Source organism: Colletotrichum navitas (assembly GCF_030913465.1).
Source record: "Colletotrichum navitas strain CBS 125086 chromosome Unknown LY79scaffold_81, whole genome shotgun sequence".
Taxonomy (NCBI): Eukaryota; Fungi; Ascomycota; class Sordariomycetes; order Glomerellales; family Glomerellaceae; genus Colletotrichum; species Colletotrichum navitas.
The window spans coordinates 154,027-174,682 of record NW_026850627.1 but is presented as its reverse complement, the minus strand read 5'-3'; the positions used below and the strand labels follow the sequence as shown (position 1 = coordinate 174,682).

The window sequence follows — 20,656 nt, the reverse complement described above, 5'->3', positions numbered from 1 at the left end:
AGTACTTTATATAGTTAATATAGTAATAGTGTTTAATATAGTAAGATTCTTATTATTTATTACTATAGAGTATATATAGGAGGCACTATAGATATACTAGATTAATATATATCTTAGCCTACTTAATTAGATAATAACTAACGCTAGCCTAAATTTTTACTTTAGTAAGTTTAAATATACTACTTATAGGTTATCTATTAAAGTAAAAAAAGTGCCTATTAAAGCCTATTATAGTATTAGTAAAGTTAAGTACTACTATATACCCTTTTACTATACCTATAAAATTATTTATAAAGAAACTAGTACTAAACCTAAAGTTGCCTTTTAACTTACTATTAAAGTAATTAATAATACTATTAGCCTAGATAGCCTTATCTTAACTCTTTTTGTTTTTAGTATATACCTCTAAATAACTAATAAGTTACTACCTACTATAACTACTATATAGTATACTAAAGTAATTAAAAAAGTAATAGCTATAGTATACTAAATCTATATAAAGTAATAGCTTTATAAAGCACTAGCTATATATAATAGCCTAGATTTAACTAATACTATTACTTTACCTCTTTAATCCTTTATTTATATATAGTATAAAAAATATAGCTAGTAAGGCCTATTTTACCTTATTACTAATAATAGTACTACTTATACTATTAATTTACCTTATAGCCTATATAACTTTAGGATTACTATAGTAAAACCTTACTATATAGAGGAAGGTTAACTAGACCTTTTTATACTAAATAAACCTACTAGCTACTCTATATAAGCAGAAGATAATCCTATATACACTATATAAGCATAAGAAGACCTTATAAAGATACCTAATACTAAAGAGGAAGTATATAATACTATTATTATTAATAATAAACTACTATAATAATACTATAGTTGCCTATAAAAGAACCTAATACCTATATTCTTTATAGAAATACACTTTACTATAACTATAGTATTCTTAACTATAAAAGAGGAAGTAGACTATACACTTACTATTAAGCTACACAAGAAAGGGATTATTACTACACCTAGTAAACCCTTTAGAGAATCTAATAAGGCAGAGGTAAAAGCCTTTATTAACTATAGTGTATTTTATATTATTACTTATAATAAGAAATCTTATAGTAATACCTATATATTTAAATTATATATAGTCTATAAAGTAAAAAGTAAAAACAAGTAGCCTTATAAAAAACTATAGCTTATTATCTAAGGCTATATAGATAATAGTAAAGAAATAATTCTTATATAGTTACTTACTATTTAGTAAATAGCCTAGTAATTAATACTTACCTTTACTTCTTTACTACTTTAATATAGATTTCTTCTCTAGTTATATAATATTACCTAAGCGTATACCTAATTAGTAATACTACTAAATTATATTATTTTTACCTACTTACCTATATAAATTTACTATCTTTACTTAGTAAATATAATAATAATAGTAACTAAGCTATTATATAGTATTATAGAGGTAAAAACCTACTAGTAGGTAACTTATAACTACTATTATAAAGAGAATCTCTAGATAAATTTATTAACCTTTAACCTTTACTTATTAATATTATTACCTAATAATAGTAACTTTAGATTAATTAGTATATAAATAAATAATATAATTAGCCTTATAGATAGTAAATTCTTTACTTATAAAGAGAAGAAGCTTAAGAAGGCTACTTTTATAGTAAAACCTAAGTAATTACTTATAACTAATAACTTTATTACCTTTAATAGTAGTGTATTATCTATTACTACTAATAGTAAGCTTACCTTTTACTAAAAAGGCTAAGGTAAAAAGCTCTAACTTATTAATAAGAAATTACCTACTGCTTAGTAAAATTATATTTAGTAATATACCTATAGTATATATATTACTTTTATTTACTAACCTAAAGCTTACTTTAACTATTTAGTTGCTGCCTAACACTAATTACCTATAGCAGAGGAGATTAAAGCTTTAAACTACTATATTAAATAGTAAATTAGTAACCTTAACTATAGCCTATAATTTTTACTAATTAACCTTATAACTACTAAGCTCTTTATATTTATTAATAGCTTATTTATAAATAACTATAACTTTACCTTTTAACTTAGCTTTATTATAGTTCTTACTAATAAATAAATTATTAAGTAACCTACTACTAATAGTAAAAGCTTTAAGTTAACTAGTAATATTATTTACTTTAGTTTAATAAAGTATAAAAAAGTTATATATAGTATACTTACCTCTAAGGTCTATAGGATAGTTACTAGTGCTAATATTACCTATATAATTAGTATTACTCTTATAATAATTACTAACTACCTTAAACTACTATAAATACTTATAATACTTTACACTAACTTATATTTACTTTATAAGTATATTATAAAGCTTAGTACTATAAAGAAGAAGTAACTTATAATAAATATTATAGCCTTTTACTAGTTATATAAACGCTATAAGATTTTTAAGATATAGTAGATTTATAGTAGTAATAACCTAGTAGATAAGTTTATAAAGTTATTACTAAATAATATATTAAAGAAGCTAGTTAGTAATAAGTAGTTAAAGATATAAATAAATAAATAGGTTTTTTATATATAATAGACTATATAAGTAAAAAGTATTAAATACTTTTTAGCTTCTTGTTTTTATTATATTTTTTAGCTATTCTTTTAGATATAAATAATAAGAGATTTTTAGTACTATAGAAAGTTACTAGTGTTATAATATTAACTATTATAGATAAATATTAGAGTTATTAGGTTAACCTTAATAACTTATTGCTAGTAAATCCTTAGATATTTAGCTATAGATTCTCTAAGGATTTATAGGTAATAAGTTAGTTATTTAACTAACTAACCTATAATAATTATCCTTTTTTTCTTCACGTATAATAGAGAACTATAGTTACCTCTATTATTTGTTAATTGCTACTAATATGTATGGTTAACTGTATTAACCTATCCCTTGGTGTTACTAACAGTTTCTTTTCTTCCACTTAACCTCCTATGCCGCTACTCAGTAGAACTGTGATTCTTTAAAAGTGTCTAGGCCCATCCCTTGGGGCACTCACATCCTGACTGACAAACCGAGGTGCATATCCAGCCATTAGGGGCAGCGTTACCAGTAATAGTAGGATAGTGAAGTACCGAGAGGGGTCAATCTAGGCAAAAAGGGACAGAGGGTTGGTATAGATCTCATAAAGCACACCGTGATTGCTTATGTACATTCCAGGCGACGTGGGTGTAGGCATCATCAAATGTCCTTACTTCTCATATTAGTCACGATGTGGGCGTGACCTTTTTTGTGAGTGTTGACTGGTATTATTTAGAAATCATTAGCATAAAGGATATACACTAGTGGCTATAACCACGCCCATTTTCCACTGCTCTAGCACTTGTATAAAGCTGCGTGCTCTATACCTTTGACTTTGCCACACCACTGGATGTGTGCGTTCCAGGCAAGGTCGACTAATCTGAGTCAGGCCAAGAGTCCGTCTCACTATTGGAGGAGTCGGCACAGCCACTGCAATAGCCTCTTTTTGTTGAGGGCAGTCTCACGGAGTGAGTTCCCGAGCACGCCCGGCCTGCGCGCTTGGCCTCGCATTTCTGTCTTCTACCCTTACGGTTCTTGTAATTGCGGTTGCACTTGAGGCACCGTAAGGGGGTGTATGGTGTGGTGCACATATTGGCGAATGTAGCTCCTTGTCGAGATGGTAGCTGGAGTAAAGTTCAATGCTGTTTCTTGTGCGTGTGTTGTGCGGGTTCTCGTCAGCCTTGGATATTCTGTTTGGGTTGTAAAGCGTTTTGTTGTGTGCAGATGATCGAGTTTGGAGAGCGTTGCTTCTACAGCGAAGTGTTGCGAGGTTATATACATTTTGATAGTGAGAGTGTGAATAACACAACTGGACTTGGGGGGTCATCGCCTGGTCGAGAGAAGCACAGTGAATTGGGCGCGCTTCTGTTACTGCAATTCTTCACTGCTTGTTCCCTAAACGCATTCACCTCCGTCTTGTTCATTCAGTACGTGATGGCAGCAGTTCCCTAACCTCCTTCGTTTCCGAGCCCGAACACCTAATGAGTTCCTCCGGCCCAATTGAAAGGATGTCATCCTTTACGTTGTCGCCGATGTTACTATTTTCTTGCAAACTATGCTGTTGCTATGGCTCAAGTGGAAGTCCGGAGTGTTCCTGAAATGAGTATAACACAAGCCATAATATCGATGCCCAGTGTTCAACTGTATTTGGTTGATAGGGTGTGTGACTCCCACGAGATTGGGCAGTGCCTGGAACACAACTCAGGGGAAAAGGGGCCATACCTTCACTCACAGTTCAGCTTCTTCAACTGAAACAGCCGGACTTTCCATTAATGAAACATCACCTGTGATGCAAGGTTGGCACTCCAATTGTATTGTTGCAACTGTAAACTAAGTACCATCACGACATGAGCTATTAATGATAGTCTTGGTTTAGACAATGGAAATTTCCCAATTGCATACTGCTTTTTCGGGATTGCATCCTCTTCCAGTTCAAACTCCAGCACAGTGAAAGGCTAGAGCTATGAGAACTATTGACCCTGGTTTTGGTGGACATAGCATTGATTTAGCAGAAACGGCAGGGTCTGGGAAATAAATAAGATGATGACCATTCTCTCCTGACTCTGTCCCGTGCAATATAGGTACAGATACTGTGGCTCGGGTCTCGCTGATGTTAGTGATTGGTAATTATCGATTAGATGAAGATCGACTGGGGAGATTCAAGACATCCAGAGGCGTTAGCTGTGCAAGTCCGGGTTTACGGTGTTACGAGGTTATTAAATACAAGAAGACTTGTACAGATGTTGTACAGAAACCCGTAGCCTAGTTAATTTATGAATCTATTGTGTGAGCTTGGCAACATGAGGGTGCGAGATTGATGGTTTCAACCCAGACGAGCCGAGTTGAGCCGGGCTCACCGCTTCAAAACATCTGGTCCGAATCAACAGGGGTAGTCAAATACCCCAAACATTGATATGAGCCGTTTCAACCTTATTCCTTCAAAACTCCTGTTTTCAACCAGGCCAGAGTTGTCCGTGGGAACCGGGCACGTATCATAAGCCCAGTGATGCGGAGGTGCGATAATGCCTAGTCCGAATACCCATTCGGCCCCAAGCATCCGTTGGACAAAAGTCTTGAAGCTCGCGCAATTCCGCTGCAGAACGGGCCTGGCGAATTAGGCGTCACCGACTTTGCATTTTGTATTACACTTAGAAACGTGAGGTTGGGCATCTCCGGCAGCCATTCCTGACTAGGGTTTGACCGGCTGATATCATGTCTTCGTTGCCGAGGAGCATTCTCGCGCCGAGTTTCGCGTGAACTCCTGCGCTTTACCTGGTAACCGCTCACCGAGCGATGTGGTTTTATGCCCGTGAAAGAAAGAAAATTTGCAGGGTTACCAGTGTATCCACATGCTTTTGAGTTGGCCTGAAGGAGTCTTGATAGATTTTGCCTTGCTTGCCCCCAGGAAACTTAAATAAACCCTGTATTGGTCATTTGACACGTTTGTGAGCAAAATCGAACCCGCATGATTCGATTGCGACTTTGCCGAGGGGCAAAGCAACATGACCCACCTTTACACACATACAATTCTGGGCCATGTTCCTTGAAACGACAAATGGAGTTGATGAGTGGTGTTTCCCAACGCAACTTTATATTGTGTTTGAGTATCGAGCGTGATACTCGTACTGTGTTTTTCCGACTGTGTATTAGACTACCGGTACTGTTGTTCCTGTGCGATTTAATAGGGACTGGGATACGTACCTCAATGTTTTATAACACAACATAACTACACACGCTTTTTCGGTGACCGAGATCAACACCTTATGCAGTCATGATGACAGTAAGGTATGGCTTCGTGAAACCATTTGCCGGACGAGACGGTTACATGACCAAAAGAGAAAAAAAAACGTCTAGAGGTATTGAGCATGGGTAGGGTAATAGCACACAATGGTCTGCAACTATGCTGGTTCGATCCAAGAGGGGCGCGATGCCCTTGTGCTACGCCGCTGATGTGTGTGGCCTACTACCTCAGTATCAACAACTGCCTAGTTGTCAACTATAGATTTGATTATTAGAAAAAGGTTAATTTCAAGCTCCACGAGTTCCAACCTCACCCACATTGGCACGCTGTTTTCGATAGATGCGACGATCCAAGTTCAGGGCACGCGCCGGCCACATACTAAGTGGGGCACAGGTAGAGCCTGACCAAACTTACTGCCTTACATAGTATACATTAAACGTGCAAATCCCCATCACAATACGACGCTGGTCAATGAACACAAGGGATTGGACAAGGACCGCATGTCGTGGATCGATTCCAGCCAGCAAGTGGCTCGGCGACGCGCAAACAGTCGCAATGGCGCAACAACCTTGGCACTTGGCGATGATAATCATGTGTGGCTTCGCGGGGCCAGCAGGGAAGTAGGAAAGCAGGCCAAGGCTGCCAAGCATGAGTTTATGGCTGTGGGCATGTGAAGAGGGAGCAAAGCCAGATGTGAAATAAGAATAGACTAGAAAGCGTGGGTATGACGCATGGATTGGCCACCTGATTGATAACAGCAATCAGCTTCGTTCATACCCCCGATAAGGGCATCATGAAGCCGATCTGCCTTGGACGTTGACACAAGCTTTCAGTGGAGGGCTTGAATGTGGTCAGATTGTGAGCTCTTCGACTTTGCTAGCAGGATCGTCCGACCATACCTTGGACGGCGTCCGAAATGTCCGGCTGATGAGGTGTCCATGGCGCCATGCAGCAGATCAAAATCACTGTGCCGTAAGGTAACTCACATACCTAACCACGGTAGCGTAAGAGGACTTGTGTAGTGCAAAGCCGAGAATGGTCTCACTAACGATTAGTATTGCCGGTTTCCATGGCAGGACTCATCATCAATCTCCCCCCCTTTCGCTCTCACAAGCTCGGCCAACCTGCGTACTCCACCGAAAGTCGGGCGCAGATCACAAATTTCGGTGCGGAATCGGCCCCTGCACCGCCACCTTGTAGCGGCCCCCATTTACGGGAATAGACGGGAGTCTTCGAGGCGAGGCCCGCCTCCCGGTGAATGAGGACCGCAGTGGGTGGCCTGTCTGTGGATTGGGTGTTCTAAGCCTCAAAGAAGGTTGCTCAAGGTGGAAGCTTCAGGCGTTAGGAGGGGGTGGGCGCCCCCATCCAGGACTCATCTGACATGTCTCTCACACCCAAACTCCCCGCGCCCTTCCCGCACCGTCACCGTCATTTGATCCAATCGTCCAAGTACCAGGGGTTAGGCGTATGTCTCAAAGTCTGAGACAGAAAGACTGGCTTAACGAACGGTGAACCCCCTTCACCGCAGGTCATGAACAATCGTACCACTGCCCTGAGCGAATCCAGGCCCTGGAAATGGCCATATGTACGGCCCTTATCGCTTCACATCAGCGTGGTATTGCATCAATACATCACGCACTCACTCGACGGTCGCTAGGGAGAAACAAGCCGCCCCCTCATCGCACGCCGTTGTTGACAAACCCACAACGCAAACAATCCAAGGTTTCAACGGTACCGAACCCAGGCTTTCATGCGGCGGTAACGAGAGTACCATGCCGTGCCAATCATGAACGTTGTCGGTACTCCTTTCCTCGCCCGGCAGATGACATCCGTCAGTCTGGGCTGTTGCTGCGGCCCTGCATCGCCGGACGATGACCAACGCAGCCACGCTTGTCCACGTCGGCTGGCTGTTTTCGTCCACTCACGACTGCGAAGCTGACACCGCCGTAACATCATGACAAGACTGGGGAAGCGAGCAGCAGCACCTTTTGGTCAACCTCTCTTGCAGTGCCCCTCCCCTCCTTTTCTCGCGTACGGAGTACATCCCGTGGTGCTCAATCTGTTGACAGAGTCTAGATGCCAAATGCAAGGGGGCCTTCAGGGCCCTCATTCGCATGACAGTTGTAATGGAAGTCTCGGTCGGGCGGGCGTGCACAACACACACACACACACACACACACACACACACACACGTAATATGGAAGATGTACGCCAACTAAACCAAGATGGTGTACGGTGCCAACAAACGCGTAACACGATTTTAGTATGTTCTTTGACGAAGATTTGTTGACTTGCCATGCTCGGAAAATTTCCACACCCCCCCTCGCGTTTAGCTGCCGGTACGGATACTATGTAGTTGATTCCAGGGACTAAACCGACGTCACAGACGAAAACTCGTGCGTCGTAGCCCCAGTTATTTTCCGTCGCGGAGGGGAGCCGGTACTGTTTGCGTTACGTGGTGGTTCGGCCCTTTTTCTTCCCTCTCTTCATAGTGTTCCCGTCGATTTCCCCTGCCAAAAGCCAAATGGTTCGTCCAAGGTTCCTGGACAAGCATGGGAGGGAGAGAGGCAGCTTTGAGGGAAAGGGAGAAGAAGGAAAAAAAAATTGCTTGGATGGACCCATTTAATGCCCAGTCCCAGTTCCGGACGCTGCCCGGGCCAGACGGAGCTCCCAGCGCAGCCCTCCGGGCCCCATCCTCATTACTCGTTCCAGGTTGGATTACTCCGTACATCAAAAGGTACTACGGCTACTCCTATTCACGCATGTCAGTCTCAAACACCATGCGGCTACGGGCAAATGGCCTCGTGTACACGACCCTGAAGGCGTCCCAGGAGGTGTGCCAGGTGCCACACACACACAAACACACGTCCGTCCATCCATGCACATCCATGCTATCCCATTTGCTCTGCCAGATAGACTGAAAAAAAAGTCTCTGACTGGCTTGACTGGGCTGGCAGAGCGCCCCAAGCATTGGTATGAGTAAGGATCGGCCTGGTTCCGTTGGGCGCCGCCGCGGGTCTGATCGCCGTCGCCTTTCAGATTTTTAGGGCGCCTCGTCTCGAACGATCTGAGCCTTAGATTCGTGATCGCTACATAGGGCTCCGGCACCCGCCGGTTATATAGTGGGCTTATGATCCCCCTGGAACTTGTTCGCTTCGTCATATTTCACGGATCCCTACTTCCTAGCACGGCACTTGGCTATTTCCATCTGAACGGTTGCCATCGCCCTCTACTCCATTTACATCGGGCACCCATCGACGCCTCACGTCAACAATAAACAAAGACACCTACTTACACGCACATTCACTTACGCATACAAATACCGATACACACCAGCACTTCACTTCACACATACATACACACACACACTCACTCACTCAGACACGCTGCCTCTACTAGTTACTACGTTCATCCCATCACACAAAACTTTGCCCAACATGTTCGGCCGACAACAACGGACCCAGTTTTGCAAACGAAGCAGCTCTGGCAGCTCGTGGCCCGAGAGCGACAGCGACGACGACATCGTCATCCGCCCTTGCGCATCCGACGAGAAGGCCGACGCCTCGGTCACCATGACCGAGTATGTCCCGGCGTCGACCACCGTGGGGGTGGAGCAGCCCACCAGCTCGCGGCCATCCCTCACCGGCCGCCGCTCCTCTGCAGAGGACGCCAACCTCGAAGCCCTCTGGGAATGCATGCTGGAACTGCAACAGAAGTACCACTGCTACAACTCGACGCGCATGGAGATTGCTGCCGACAGCGAGGATGCCATGGGCATGATGCGTAAGTAACTTCACCATCCGTCGCCCGGGACTTCGCACAGCAACTAACATGATAACAGCCACCAAGTACTGCATGGACATGCTCAACGACTCCATCGAGTCTCTCCCCGAGGAGGGCTGGAAGAAGCTCAGCAAGTTCCTCGTAACAGACTTTGACACCTGTCAGAAGTCGCAAAAGTGGAAGTTCTGGAAGCATGGCTAGGGTCGTGGCGTTGGCGATTTACGTGTTCTTCTTCATTTCCAGCGATGCGAAGGGTCCCGTGGCTCTGGTTAGAATGATACCCCTTTTCATGCGGAACAACAAAAGTTTTGGGTTCTTTTGATTTGGCGTTAGCGTTCCGCCGTTGGTTGATCAACGGCGACGCGGGATTGACATATTACACTCTCATTATCTAAATAGCACACTTATTAATCTTGTAGAATGGTCGACATTTACCTTCAAAAAAAATCATCATCATCATCTCGCAAGCAATGCTCACCTACGACGATCATGCGGTGAGCCCCTAAGGCACGACGCTGTCAGACCAGACGAGCCCGTCTCACTTGATGGCCAGGGTGGCTCGGTGCGGGGTGCTGGTGATCTCGGCATTAGGCGTCACTCGCCGGCTCCGATCCCGGATATTGAACGGGGATCGTCATGGGGTGCTTACGACTGTGACACGACGTGCATGTGGCAATGCATCTTGGGATCGCCGCCGGGAAGACATGCCCGTGAGTCAGAAGTGTGTGACATGCCGGCGCGATGTGACTTGGGGTACATGAAATACCGAATCTGGATGGCTGGGCTCATCACGCGACTAACAGCGAACCTTATCGGTTACCTCGGTGGCATCAATGGATGATATGATTTGGCTGATTTAGATGCGGGTAGAACCCGGCAGAAGACTACCTTTCACGAAGGTACCATGAGATGATGCCACGAAAATAGCAGCCCGCAACTAGGCAACACGAACGGCAAGCTCGGTTACACAGCCGCTGCGACCTCGACGGGGCCGTCAGGAAGCCGGCTAGCAGCGATATTACACTGCCGGAACAACCGGACCTCGTTTTCCGCAAACGCACCAACGACAGAATGGATTACCCCGCGGTTGTGAAAGATGACAAAGTCGCCCTCCTCCCAGTCATGCGGGTACACGTATTTGGGCGAGATACCCGGGCGCTGCAGCCGGTGCACAGTCTCCCGAACCTCGGCCAGATCCTCCATCACGGTCCCGTCTGCCAAGTGCAGCCTCCGCACGGCCGAGGGGTGGACCTGCAACGCCAGCCGGCCCGTGGCGGGGTTCCGCCAGCACATGGGCAAGACTTGTATCTTTTCCTCCTCAATAGGCGGCAGGTCGGTGAGCGGCACCTCCTTACCCTCTGACACCAGTCCGAGGCCGTCGGAGCGGGACTTTGCGCCGCTCATCCAGACGTAGGGATGCGGGGCGTACTCGACCTTTGTCGTGCGGACAAAGTCCTGGTCCTCGGGGGAGAGCTGGTCGTACATGGCATAACCGGAGACGAAAGCGGTGGTGCCCAGCGGCACGCTCATCTCCTCGCCCGTGCCGTCGTCGTAGCGGAGCGTCTGTTTGCGACCACCGGGGACGCGGACGGCGAGGAGAGTAGTGGCGACGGGCGGCGCGAGGCCGTAGAGCGCCGCGTCAATGTGCCAGCGATAGAAGCGGGTGAAGTCCAAGTCGTCCTCGGCCGGGATGGTGGTGGCATGGAACGTCCGGTGGTGAGGGTGCCTAAGTTGTATGTTCTTCAAGCCCTCGTATTCCTCAATGAAGCCGTTGCCAATGACTTGTACCTGCGGCTGATGGGGAATGGTCTTGAGGTCAGGACGCAGAATGGAACGCTTAGCGTCGAGGGTCTTGCCATGCCCGTACGAGGCACCGGCCTCGGGATCGAATCTTTGCGTGATCTCAAACTGGGCTTTGGGGGAGGCATGACTTTGGTTCTTGATGACAATGACTTGGTGCTTTAAGAGGGCATCACGGATCACGTCGAAATCGGCGTCTGCAAACCGTCAGCTACTGGCCCGGGCATGTAAGTCTCGAGACTGAAGCTTACCAAAGGAGGTTACCGATTCTACGGGTAGTCTCCCACTAATTATGCAAAATCATTGCTTTCATCATGTTCCGCGTTTCAATGTAGTCTTACCGGTGAGTTTCTCAATGTCAACATTTGTGACAACAGCCCCGAAATCAATAGCCGAGTCCTTGGGTGGAACAATGGGCTGGACGGTTACCCGAGAAGGGGTCTGATGGATGGCCATGTTGTGGGTGTATTGTTGAGAGAAGGCGTTCAAGTTGTCTCAAAGGGGAATTTCGTGGCGCGGTTTCAGGTACAGCCGGTTTTCAACTAATTTCTAGTGCAAGAATGAGAAGATGGAACTTCGGGCTTCCTTTGTATATAAATGTTGTGGCAGATAAAAGTGGCGGCCATTGTGGACGGCCGGAAGCCGCCGATAACCTGCGCCCGGTTCCTCGGATTGCCCCGCTCTCAGACCCGGTCATTATAGAGGGCTTGTGATAAAGCATTGAAAGTGAAACGATGACACGTGCATATGGCTCACACAAACTACGAAGAATGAGCGCGATAAGAGATGAAGATTCGCTGACAGCTATCTATGAGCGGCCAGGCAATGAATGTCCCCAGCATTCGTCTTTCCATTCTCGTGGCTGAAACGGGCTATTTCGGCCTTACCGTTGTAAGACCGAACCGCGATTTGATTATCGCAACCCATCTAACCAGTGTCCGCCTCGCCCTTGGCCTGCCACGAGCCGTTGTGCGGAAATACTAGCATTTACCCCTGAAGTGGTGTGTGTTCTCAACGTGGGCAATATTGCGGGGGTAATCGTATATACGACCGGACCGTCTTCCCGAATGAGCCGCTCCGAGAAGACTCGGTCGCTGCTGTTAAGCCGGCCCGTCCGCATCGCGGCTCCGAGGGTGTGGGAAGTCTTACGCACCATTGTTCAGTGCTGCCGTGGTGGTGATAGCATACTGCAATGGTGCTCGCAGCTTCATGTTGGGCTGGGTCAGTGCGGTAGACTCGCTCATTAGGGTCCTTCGGTGCCAGCAACGAGCAGCGACTGGTCGACCTGTGGCGACTTGGTAGCCTCTGATTGATTTGTGCCATGGATCTCGTGTCGAGAAGAACAGTGTCCTTCATCAGTGTTTCTTGACCTTGTCCATCCACTCCTTGGAAGCTTTGGTGCCGTCGTGTGCCTTGCGAAAGAGAGCGCGTTCCCACTCGTCCAGGCCACGAAGAAAATCTTCGTTGGAAGCGCCGATGCCGTCATCGGCGCCTTTCCTGGCATGCAACGCGATTTCTGTTGCCCGCATCACAAAGGTCTTTCGCATCACGTCGCTGAGCTCTCGCTCGTCGAACAGATCCAAGATGCGCGTGCCGAGGCCGTAGAAGTGGGCGCTCTGGTCCCTAACCGGAACAGCTCGCGCATCGGCTTTTAGGGCCTGGACAACCTGATATGATAGCGCGGCAGGCAAGTTCAGGGTTACCGGTGCTTTCGACTCTTCGGCGGTGCCCGTGTTAGCGAGAGCGAGCATCTCAGCGAGCCAGAGCGGCAGTGCAATCTGCGTTCCTGCCTTAAGAGCATGGGAGGGGTTGTTGTCGAGGTATCCGAGGTCGGCGACATCGAGTTCGAATTTGCAGGGAACTTTCTGGGAATTATCAGCTTCGGCTGCTCATGGACCATCGTTTGGAGGAAGTGCTGCTGATGCGCGCTGATGTTTGGTCTGAGGAGTTTGCGTCGTACCTCTGCGTCAGTCAAGATAGCGTCGATATCGTAATAAGACATGGCGACTTTTAGGCAGGCTGTCGCCTTGTGCTGTTTGCTGAGTCGATAGTGTTGGCAGAAACAAGGGCGGCGTGGTGATCTTCCTGGCGGGGAAGCTTGACGCGTCTGGCTGTGAATGCACACGCGATTCCAGAATCAAGCGTCTCACCCCGCCATGCTGAGGAGTATCTTATCACACACACACACAAGCCACATGTGGCTGAGAGTCTGTGGCAGTGTAGTGCACATGGGGCGGATGTCTCAAGAATATTCGAGGGCGCTGCGCGGAATCTGGAGGTAACAGCTCCCCACTTTTTGTGGATGACGACATTCCCCTCTCATTCGCAGAAGAGCAAAGAAGGTGCTGAAGAGGCTCTTTCCTGGAGATCCGAGCTTCCTCACGTAATAGCCGAGCGAGCAACTGAGCAAAGCGTACCTCTCGCAATTGACATCATCCTGATTTGCACCACCCGCCGTTAGTCAACTTCCGTTGATCTCAAGGTACTTCTACTGCTGCATTCCCGCACTTCCTAATCAATTGTTTCTGTTCTAATTGACTTCAGTGGTACTTACATACAAGACATAGGAACACGAAAATGTCGTCCGCTCTCCTCCGAACCGCTCCTGCTCTCCGCGCAGCTCTCCGAGCTGGTGCTGCGAAGCCTGCTGCCGCTGCCATGGCCAGCACCAGCTTTGTTCGCGGCAAGGCCACTCTGCCCGATATGCCTTGTGAGTAGCGCCGTTGATTAGCAACCTCTGGATGCGTAACAATCGCGCTAACATTGGCCCCTCGCTCAGACGACTACGGCGCGCTTGAGCCCTACATCTCGGCCCAGATCATGGAGCTTCACCACTCCAAGCACCACCAGACCTATGTCAACGGCCTCAACACCGCCCTCGAGACCGTCGAGGACGCCAAGGCCAAGGGCGACTTCTCCAAGGCTGCCGCCCAGGCGCCTTTGATCAACTTCCACGGTGGCGGCCACATCAATCACTCTCTCTTCTGGGAGAACCTGGCCCCCGCCAGCAGAGATGGCGGCGGTGAGCCCGACGGCAACTTGGCTGTACGTTCACCTATTTCTCGCAAAGCCTAGACAATGCAGATCTGACATCCTCCACAGCAAGCCATCAAGAAGGACTTTGGCTCCTTTGACACCCTGCGCAAGCAGATCAACACCTCCCTGGCCGGCATCCAGGGCAGTGGCTGGGCCTGGCTCGTCAAGGACAAGACCAGCGGTACCCTCGGCGTTGTCACCCGCGCGAACCAGGACCCTGTCACCGGCAACCTCGAGCCTCTGCTGGGCATCGACGCTTGGGAGCACGCCTATTACCTGCAGTACCAGAACCGCAAGGCCGAGTACTTCGACGCTATTTGGAACGTTGTCAACTGGAAGACTGTTGCCAAGCGCTTTGAGAAATAGGCGACGAAATAAAAATGTACGATAGCCTTGTAGACGCACACATCTAATGGCCACTTGATTTAACAGCGAAAGGAATCGTAAAGAATCACTCAAAACTACACGTTGCAAATACAAATAAATAATCTTGACCATCTCACGGTATCGGCAAGAATCCCACATCCGACCATTTGTTGCCATCGAAATGAACGTGCTTCAGCTGTCGCTTCACCTAGAAGGAGCAATGGCTTAGATCGTGCGATGCCACCAGAGGAACCTGCGGGACCTTGGCCGAGCTGGCCGTCACACAAGCGAGTTGTGTCGGGTTATTAGCCCCCTCAAATACGGCATCCGTTTCCGGCCCTTTCCAGCCCGTCGTGTCATCCTCGTACAAGTACGATATCTTGCCGGTCTTGGAGTCTTGGTACAAAATCCATGTGTTCAGGGCACCCGATCCCCCACTTCCCGAGTCGAGTCGTGCAACGGCAAAGCCGGCCATGGTGAAGTTTGAGTCCACAGTCCCCAGCAACTGGCCCGAAGATGTGACTTTTTGGCCACCGGAGGAGCGGTCGTAGTTCTGCAGCCTTCCGTCGGTGTCCCGATAAATGATTCTTGCGCTCGATGATGTTGTCCTCTCGCCAGCCGAGCGAATTACCTCCCTGGGAAGAATCACGAGCGCCGAACCGGGGGAGGCTGTAATGCCGACTGCTGTTTGCTCTTGGAATTTCGGCGCTTTGTATTCGTAGAACACCTCCACGACGTCTCCGTTACTGGCTTGGAGAAGGGTAGACGGCCAGTATGCCGCTATCTGTGTGCCGGTATTGCTCAGTGTATACCCCCCCTCGCTGACGCTATCAGGGAGGCCTCCTCTTGAGAAGCCCTCACGCCAGTTGACGCCGAGGATATTATCAGGCGAGCCAATGTAAAAGACTTCGGTTTGCGGTATTTCCGGCAATGCCTTTTATGCAGCCAAACCGTTAGCGAACTGTTTTCCGTTGTGGGGGGGATTGTAGCATACACACCTCGGTTGGCTTCGTCCATAGCTGGCTCACGCCAAAGGGAGAGTTGAGCTTGGGTGCTGGCTTTAGTTTGCTACAACTCTCCACCCAGCTATGCCGCCGACGACTCCTCCAAGAACCAAGACGACCAGACCGCCGATACCGAAGAGCAGCTAAGGAAAGCGTCTGCCTCGGCCAGGTTGTTGTGCGCTATGGACGCCGTCGTGGCGACCTTCGTAAGCTTCGTTGATCCCAGCAGTGTTTGATGCCTTGTTGTTCCCCACGAAAGCACCATTCGGTTCGGAGATGGCCGCGTAGCTGTGTCCGGAGCCGTCATGGAACGGCGCGGTCCAGTGACCCGTTCGGCTGTCGACAACAACGGTGTCCGTGTCGTAAGTATTCCTCACTTCGCGGCCTGGCTGCGAAGCCCGTGCTGATGGGTCCATTGTGCAAGATCAGGTTAGCCTTGGGTGTCGGAGACCAGTAATGACCTATATCAATGCGAAATCATGGCTAAAGGCGCGATATAGTAAAACAACGGCACCGTGAAATCGCGGGGCCAAGAACAAGCTAGCTAGAGGCAGAGCCTGCAACAAGTCTTGATTATGTATCCGTACATACAGGGGCCATCTTCACCCTCCCTCGGGTAGAAAGCGGATGCCACTTCGGCTAACTTATATGGGTGGCCATATAAGGATCCTGCTGACTGCATTTTCCTTTTCGGTATCATTGACCGAATTTCCTTGCCGATGTTCTTAGCTATGAGAACAACCCTGACGGGCCCCCAAATTTGACACCACGAGTCGGCTGAGATATGCTCTTTATAACTATGTCACTTCACCCTCAATACGAGCTACGTAGGGTTCAAGATGATTGAGAACGCGCCTTTCCTTCAACAGACCGATGCTACAGGCTTAGCTTACTGTTTCCTCCGTGTTCTGGCAAGGGAAGCAAGAGCTTATTCAGTGTTCAAGACTGGCATGATCCGAGTGAGACTGGTAATTACTGCATATTGACACAAGGCAGGCTCGGAGGACGGCGTCACTTCATTGGCGTGAGGGATTGGGGACGATGCCAAGGAGCGGCGCAGGATGGTGCCTATTCGTACTGGCTGTTGATTCGGTACGGCAAGCTCTCATGAAAACACCAAACTCCCCTTTCTGCGCAAATTCGGGACATGACGAAGGAACCAGGTGGGTTCACGCGCCCCGTTTTCGACTGCAGTCGGATGGGGGCTAGGGGACGGGGGCCATGTCCATCACGATATTGTTGCCCTAGCTTGCGTCCTACATTAGCGCTGGGGCCAGGTTCTCGGGACTGTGCCTCATAGTGCTGAGCAGTCAGACCTTGGCCAACAACAAGGCAGCTACGTGAGCCACATGTATTCGTAGTCAACAGTGGTGATTAACGAGGCTTGTTAGAGGGCGTATTCTCTGCCCGTCATGGCTGTGGCGCGTAGGCTCCAGACCCATGCTTGTTAGAGTGGAGTGTCGGTTTCCCAAGTCGGATCACAAATGAGCAGATCTTGATCTTGTCATATCTAGCCCATGGTATCTCAGGTAGGCAGCAAGGCAGAAATCGTTTGTAAACGTAGACCGCCACTTCAAGACTTGTTTTCTCTTAAAGCATCAGTATTTGGTACAATGTCTCTCGTAATAACCAGCCAGTTGTAGTTATGAAGTGCTACAGGCAGAACAAGCTTGAAAACAGTTCAATTGAGCTTACCGTTTACGCCTAACTATCTTGTGAAGCTCCCTAATCATACTGTTGTACAAGCTCGGCAGCTCATTACGCTTGAGGAATCTTCTATCATTCCCAACGGTGGATCTTGATATACTAGTTGTCCTGGCATCTAAAACATGTCTATGGAACCCTAGAAGCATAAAAAAGACACAGGGGTTAAGTATTTTAGCGTTCAGTATTATACCCTTAGACAGTCTCTGCAAAGACGTACCCACTAGATGCTAGTTGTGCTAGGTAATTGAAGAGGAGGCAAATGCTTTGATATAGGACATTGTGATTCTTCCCAGGTCACGCTTGAGGACCATACGGTTGCCGCCCACCTGGTACATATTACATTTGGTTAACCGGGCGTCCTTGATAGTAGTATCACTTTCACACGAATAGTGGAACTTTGGCTGCTGCTATCTGATTCAAACTGTCTTGATGTTACATACAGTCAGTGATCCACCACTGTTGCTAAAGCTTCATATAGTATAAAGGCAAGAGGTTAAGGCATGTATAGCTCTGTTCATAGTTACAGCTTCAGCATAGATTGTCTTCCCTCCTTTGTCGTAAGACGAAACTGATACGGTATACTACAGCTTCCGAGTTGAACTGACTAGTCCATACCATAACGCTTGGCATTGCCATGGTTAGATTGCACTATTCGCGGTTGTAAGAGCCAACAGTGTAACAAAACTCATAAGATCTTTCGCTCGTAAAGCTAATCTCAACGCCGACTTCGGCTATTGGGGGTGGCGTGCTTGGGCAGAGCCCGGATCCTCGGACCAAAATGAGCCAATCGGCCGACTTAACTGAACTAAGTCCGTTAACTTGGTGAACTCTGAATATGTGTGATTGTGTTGAATGGGCCCGTACATGCATGTACTCAAACGTAGAGGTGAAACAAAGTATTATTCTGTGACTAGCCTTCCCAACTATAAGTTATCGCTGACGTATGTTAGTTATGTACTCGGCCATATGTTATTGAGTCAGTTCGGTCCGTTTGTATAATAATTCCTACCCGAGGTCCGAGTGTCCAATCTGACGAGCTTTATCCCTTGTGTACTGAATCATGGGATGTCGTACGGTTAGGTGACCTTAATATCCCAACAGGTTGAGATCTAACGCCGACACCCGTAATTCATTCTAATAGGGAGATCGAAACCATGCCAGGTTCAACATCCCACCTCGGAGATATTCCTTGCCCCAGCTACCTTGTCAGCCATGAGTAGAAGCCTTGGTTTGTAGGCTCTGTTCATTATGCTACCCGCTTTTTAAGCTCAGTGTCCAAATCTTGACTCGTCTTCGGCTTTGTGTTTGTACGCTCGACATCTCCCACACAATATTTAATCAACAACCTGTTTATTTCATGGCTTCACCATGAATATTTTCATTCCTCGATATCGACATCGCCCCAAGCTGCTCCATCGCCGAAAATCATGTTGAAACCAATCAAGAATGTTGTTGTCCTTGGCGGCTCTTACGTCGGACTTGTATGTGCTACCATCGACTACAAAGATCAGTACGGTTCCTAATGCTGCAGGTGTAGGGCGCCGTCAAAGAGCTAGCAGCATCATTGCCAGCATCTCATCGCGTAAGATACACTTGGATCATACTCGCGGTGAATGCTACTAATATATCGCCATCGTCTTCATAGATCTTGCTCGTTGAGCCGCACAGCCATTTCCACCACCTTTTTGCTTTTGTAAGCCATCATGAGAAAGCCCTAGGCTAGTTGCATTGCAGAGATCATTTGATTAATGGCTTTCCGCTAGCCTCGCTTTTCTGTTCTGCCAAACCATGAACACAAGGCTTTTATTCCATACACCGCGATTTTCGCAAGGTCGTCCGACCCGTCGCGGCACCAAGTTATCCATGCTCGTGCCCATTCCCTCCATCATAACAGCGTTGTTCTTGATCGGGACTGGCAGGGGTCGACCGAAATTCCATTTGATTACCTTGTCGTCGCCACAGGCACTCAGCTGCCGGCGCCCGGCACCATGCAACATGACGACAAGTTATCTTCGATCAAGTATCTTCAATCGTATCAGGGATCGGTCATCAAAGCTTCATCTATTGTCTTAGTCGGAGGCGGTGCCGTAGGTGTTCAAATGGCGACCGATTTGAAGGAGCTCTACCCTGACAAGGAGATCACCCTTGTGCATTCTCGCGATTGTCTGATGCCTTTGTATCACAGCAAATTTCACGAGATCCTCAAATCTCGATTTGACGAATTGGGTGTCAAGTGAGGGAACCCTACCCACCTGTAGTGCGACGCTGACCTTCGAGACTACAGACTCATCACTGGAACGCGCGCCGTGTTTCCTCCTGTCAATCTCGATCAAGACGATACAAAGGTTGTCTTGAAGCTCACAAATGGTCAGGAACTTGTAGCCGATCTTGTCATTCCTGCAACAGGGCAAAAGCCAAACAACGAGTTCATCCAGACTCTCCAGTCAAGCAACGGCGATCCTATATTGAACCCATCCAATGGGGGTATCAAGGTCCTGCCTACGCTTCAGTTCAAGGATCCGGCGTACCCGAAGTTGTTTGCCGCTGGTGACATTGCCGATACGGGAGCACACAAAGCTGCTAAGCCTGGCGTGGTACAGGCGCAGGTGGCTGCTCGGAATATTGTCGCCATGATCGAGGGTCGGAGTCCTGTGGAAAGATTTTCAGTCAGACCACCGGGAATCCATATGTCTATAGGACTGGTAAGAAATGTGAAACGATGTTGGCGGACAATGCTGACTTGCGTATTTGTGCCTTTCTAGAGAAAGAACATGAAATTCTTAAATCCTAACGTTGAAGCTGGGGAGACGGAGCCTACCGTCATTATGCGAGACGAGTAAGTCATATCTGGTGAACCCAGTAGATCCATCACTGATTAGTATTCAGCGGTAAAGAGGATTTGGGTATCGAACGTGTCTGGAAACAACGGGGCATCAATGTTACTGATCCGAGGGACTATCATTTGTAAAACGATGAGGAGCGAGACGATCCTGTGCAGAAACATCTGATTATCACTAATCAGAAAGCATTGGGCACGGTGACCACTGATCAGAAATGACCACATTATGATCGCTTGTCAAAACTCACCCCATAACGATCACTAATCACGGTCCAATTGCGAAAGCCTCT

General features: G+C 47.5%; 6 protein-coding genes across 6 annotated transcripts; 3 read left to right on the top strand and 3 right to left on the bottom strand.

The window, feature by feature from the left end:
* Window positions 1–9,268: 9,268 nt before the first annotated feature.
* Window positions 9,269–9,815, top strand: LY79DRAFT_524586 (uncharacterized protein; the record flags this gene model as incomplete). The annotated part of the gene is made up of 2 exons (XM_060555644.1): window positions 9,269–9,614; window positions 9,673–9,815. The coding sequence occupies 2 exons, from the start codon at window positions 9,269–9,271 to the stop codon at window positions 9,813–9,815; spliced, it is 489 nt and encodes a 162-aa protein (XP_060409642.1).
* A 762-nt stretch (window positions 9,816–10,577) lies between these two features.
* LY79DRAFT_524631 (TfdA family taurine catabolism dioxygenase TauD) lies at window positions 10,578–11,870 on the bottom strand (the record flags this gene model as incomplete). Its single annotated transcript, XM_060555647.1, has 2 exons — window positions 10,578–11,611; window positions 11,756–11,870. The coding sequence occupies 2 exons, from the start codon at window positions 11,868–11,870 to the stop codon at window positions 10,578–10,580; spliced, it is 1,149 nt and encodes a 382-aa protein (XP_060409641.1).
* An 899-nt stretch (window positions 11,871–12,769) lies between these two features.
* Window positions 12,770–13,416, bottom strand: LY79DRAFT_524580 (uncharacterized protein; the record flags this gene model as incomplete). Its single annotated transcript, XM_060555643.1, has 2 exons — window positions 12,770–13,279; window positions 13,375–13,416. 2 exons carry the CDS (start codon window positions 13,414–13,416, stop codon window positions 12,770–12,772), a joined length of 552 nt encoding a protein of 183 aa, XP_060409640.1.
* Window positions 13,417–13,678: 262 nt separating this feature from the next.
* LY79DRAFT_567124 (iron/manganese superoxide dismutase domain-containing protein) lies at window positions 13,679–14,926 on the top strand. Its single transcript, XM_060558870.1, has 5 exons — window positions 13,679–13,896; window positions 13,982–14,124; window positions 14,194–14,459; window positions 14,517–14,832; window positions 14,889–14,926. The coding sequence occupies exons 2-4, from the start codon at window positions 13,992–13,994 to the stop codon at window positions 14,814–14,816; spliced, it is 699 nt and encodes a 232-aa protein (XP_060409639.1). The 5' UTR covers window positions 13,679–13,896; window positions 13,982–13,991; the 3' UTR covers window positions 14,817–14,832; window positions 14,889–14,926.
* A 98-nt stretch (window positions 14,927–15,024) lies between these two features.
* On the bottom strand, window positions 15,025–16,602 carry LY79DRAFT_706727 (uncharacterized protein; the record flags this gene model as incomplete). Its single annotated transcript, XM_060565033.1, has 3 exons — window positions 16,009–16,602; window positions 15,815–15,862; window positions 15,025–15,750 (listed from the first exon to the last, which is right to left on the bottom strand). Exons 1-3 carry the CDS (start codon window positions 16,234–16,236, stop codon window positions 15,025–15,027), a joined length of 1,002 nt encoding a protein of 333 aa, XP_060409638.1. The 5' UTR covers window positions 16,237–16,602.
* Window positions 16,603–18,714: 2,112 nt separating this feature from the next.
* Window positions 18,715–20,495, top strand: LY79DRAFT_640394 (uncharacterized protein; the record flags this gene model as incomplete). Its single annotated transcript, XM_060562337.1, has 7 exons — window positions 18,715–19,008; window positions 19,065–19,109; window positions 19,173–19,220; window positions 19,291–19,760; window positions 19,812–20,238; window positions 20,296–20,363; window positions 20,414–20,495. Exons 1-7 carry the CDS (start codon window positions 18,955–18,957, stop codon window positions 20,493–20,495), a joined length of 1,194 nt encoding a protein of 397 aa, XP_060409637.1. The 5' UTR covers window positions 18,715–18,954.
* Window positions 20,496–20,656: the final 161 nt, after the last annotated feature.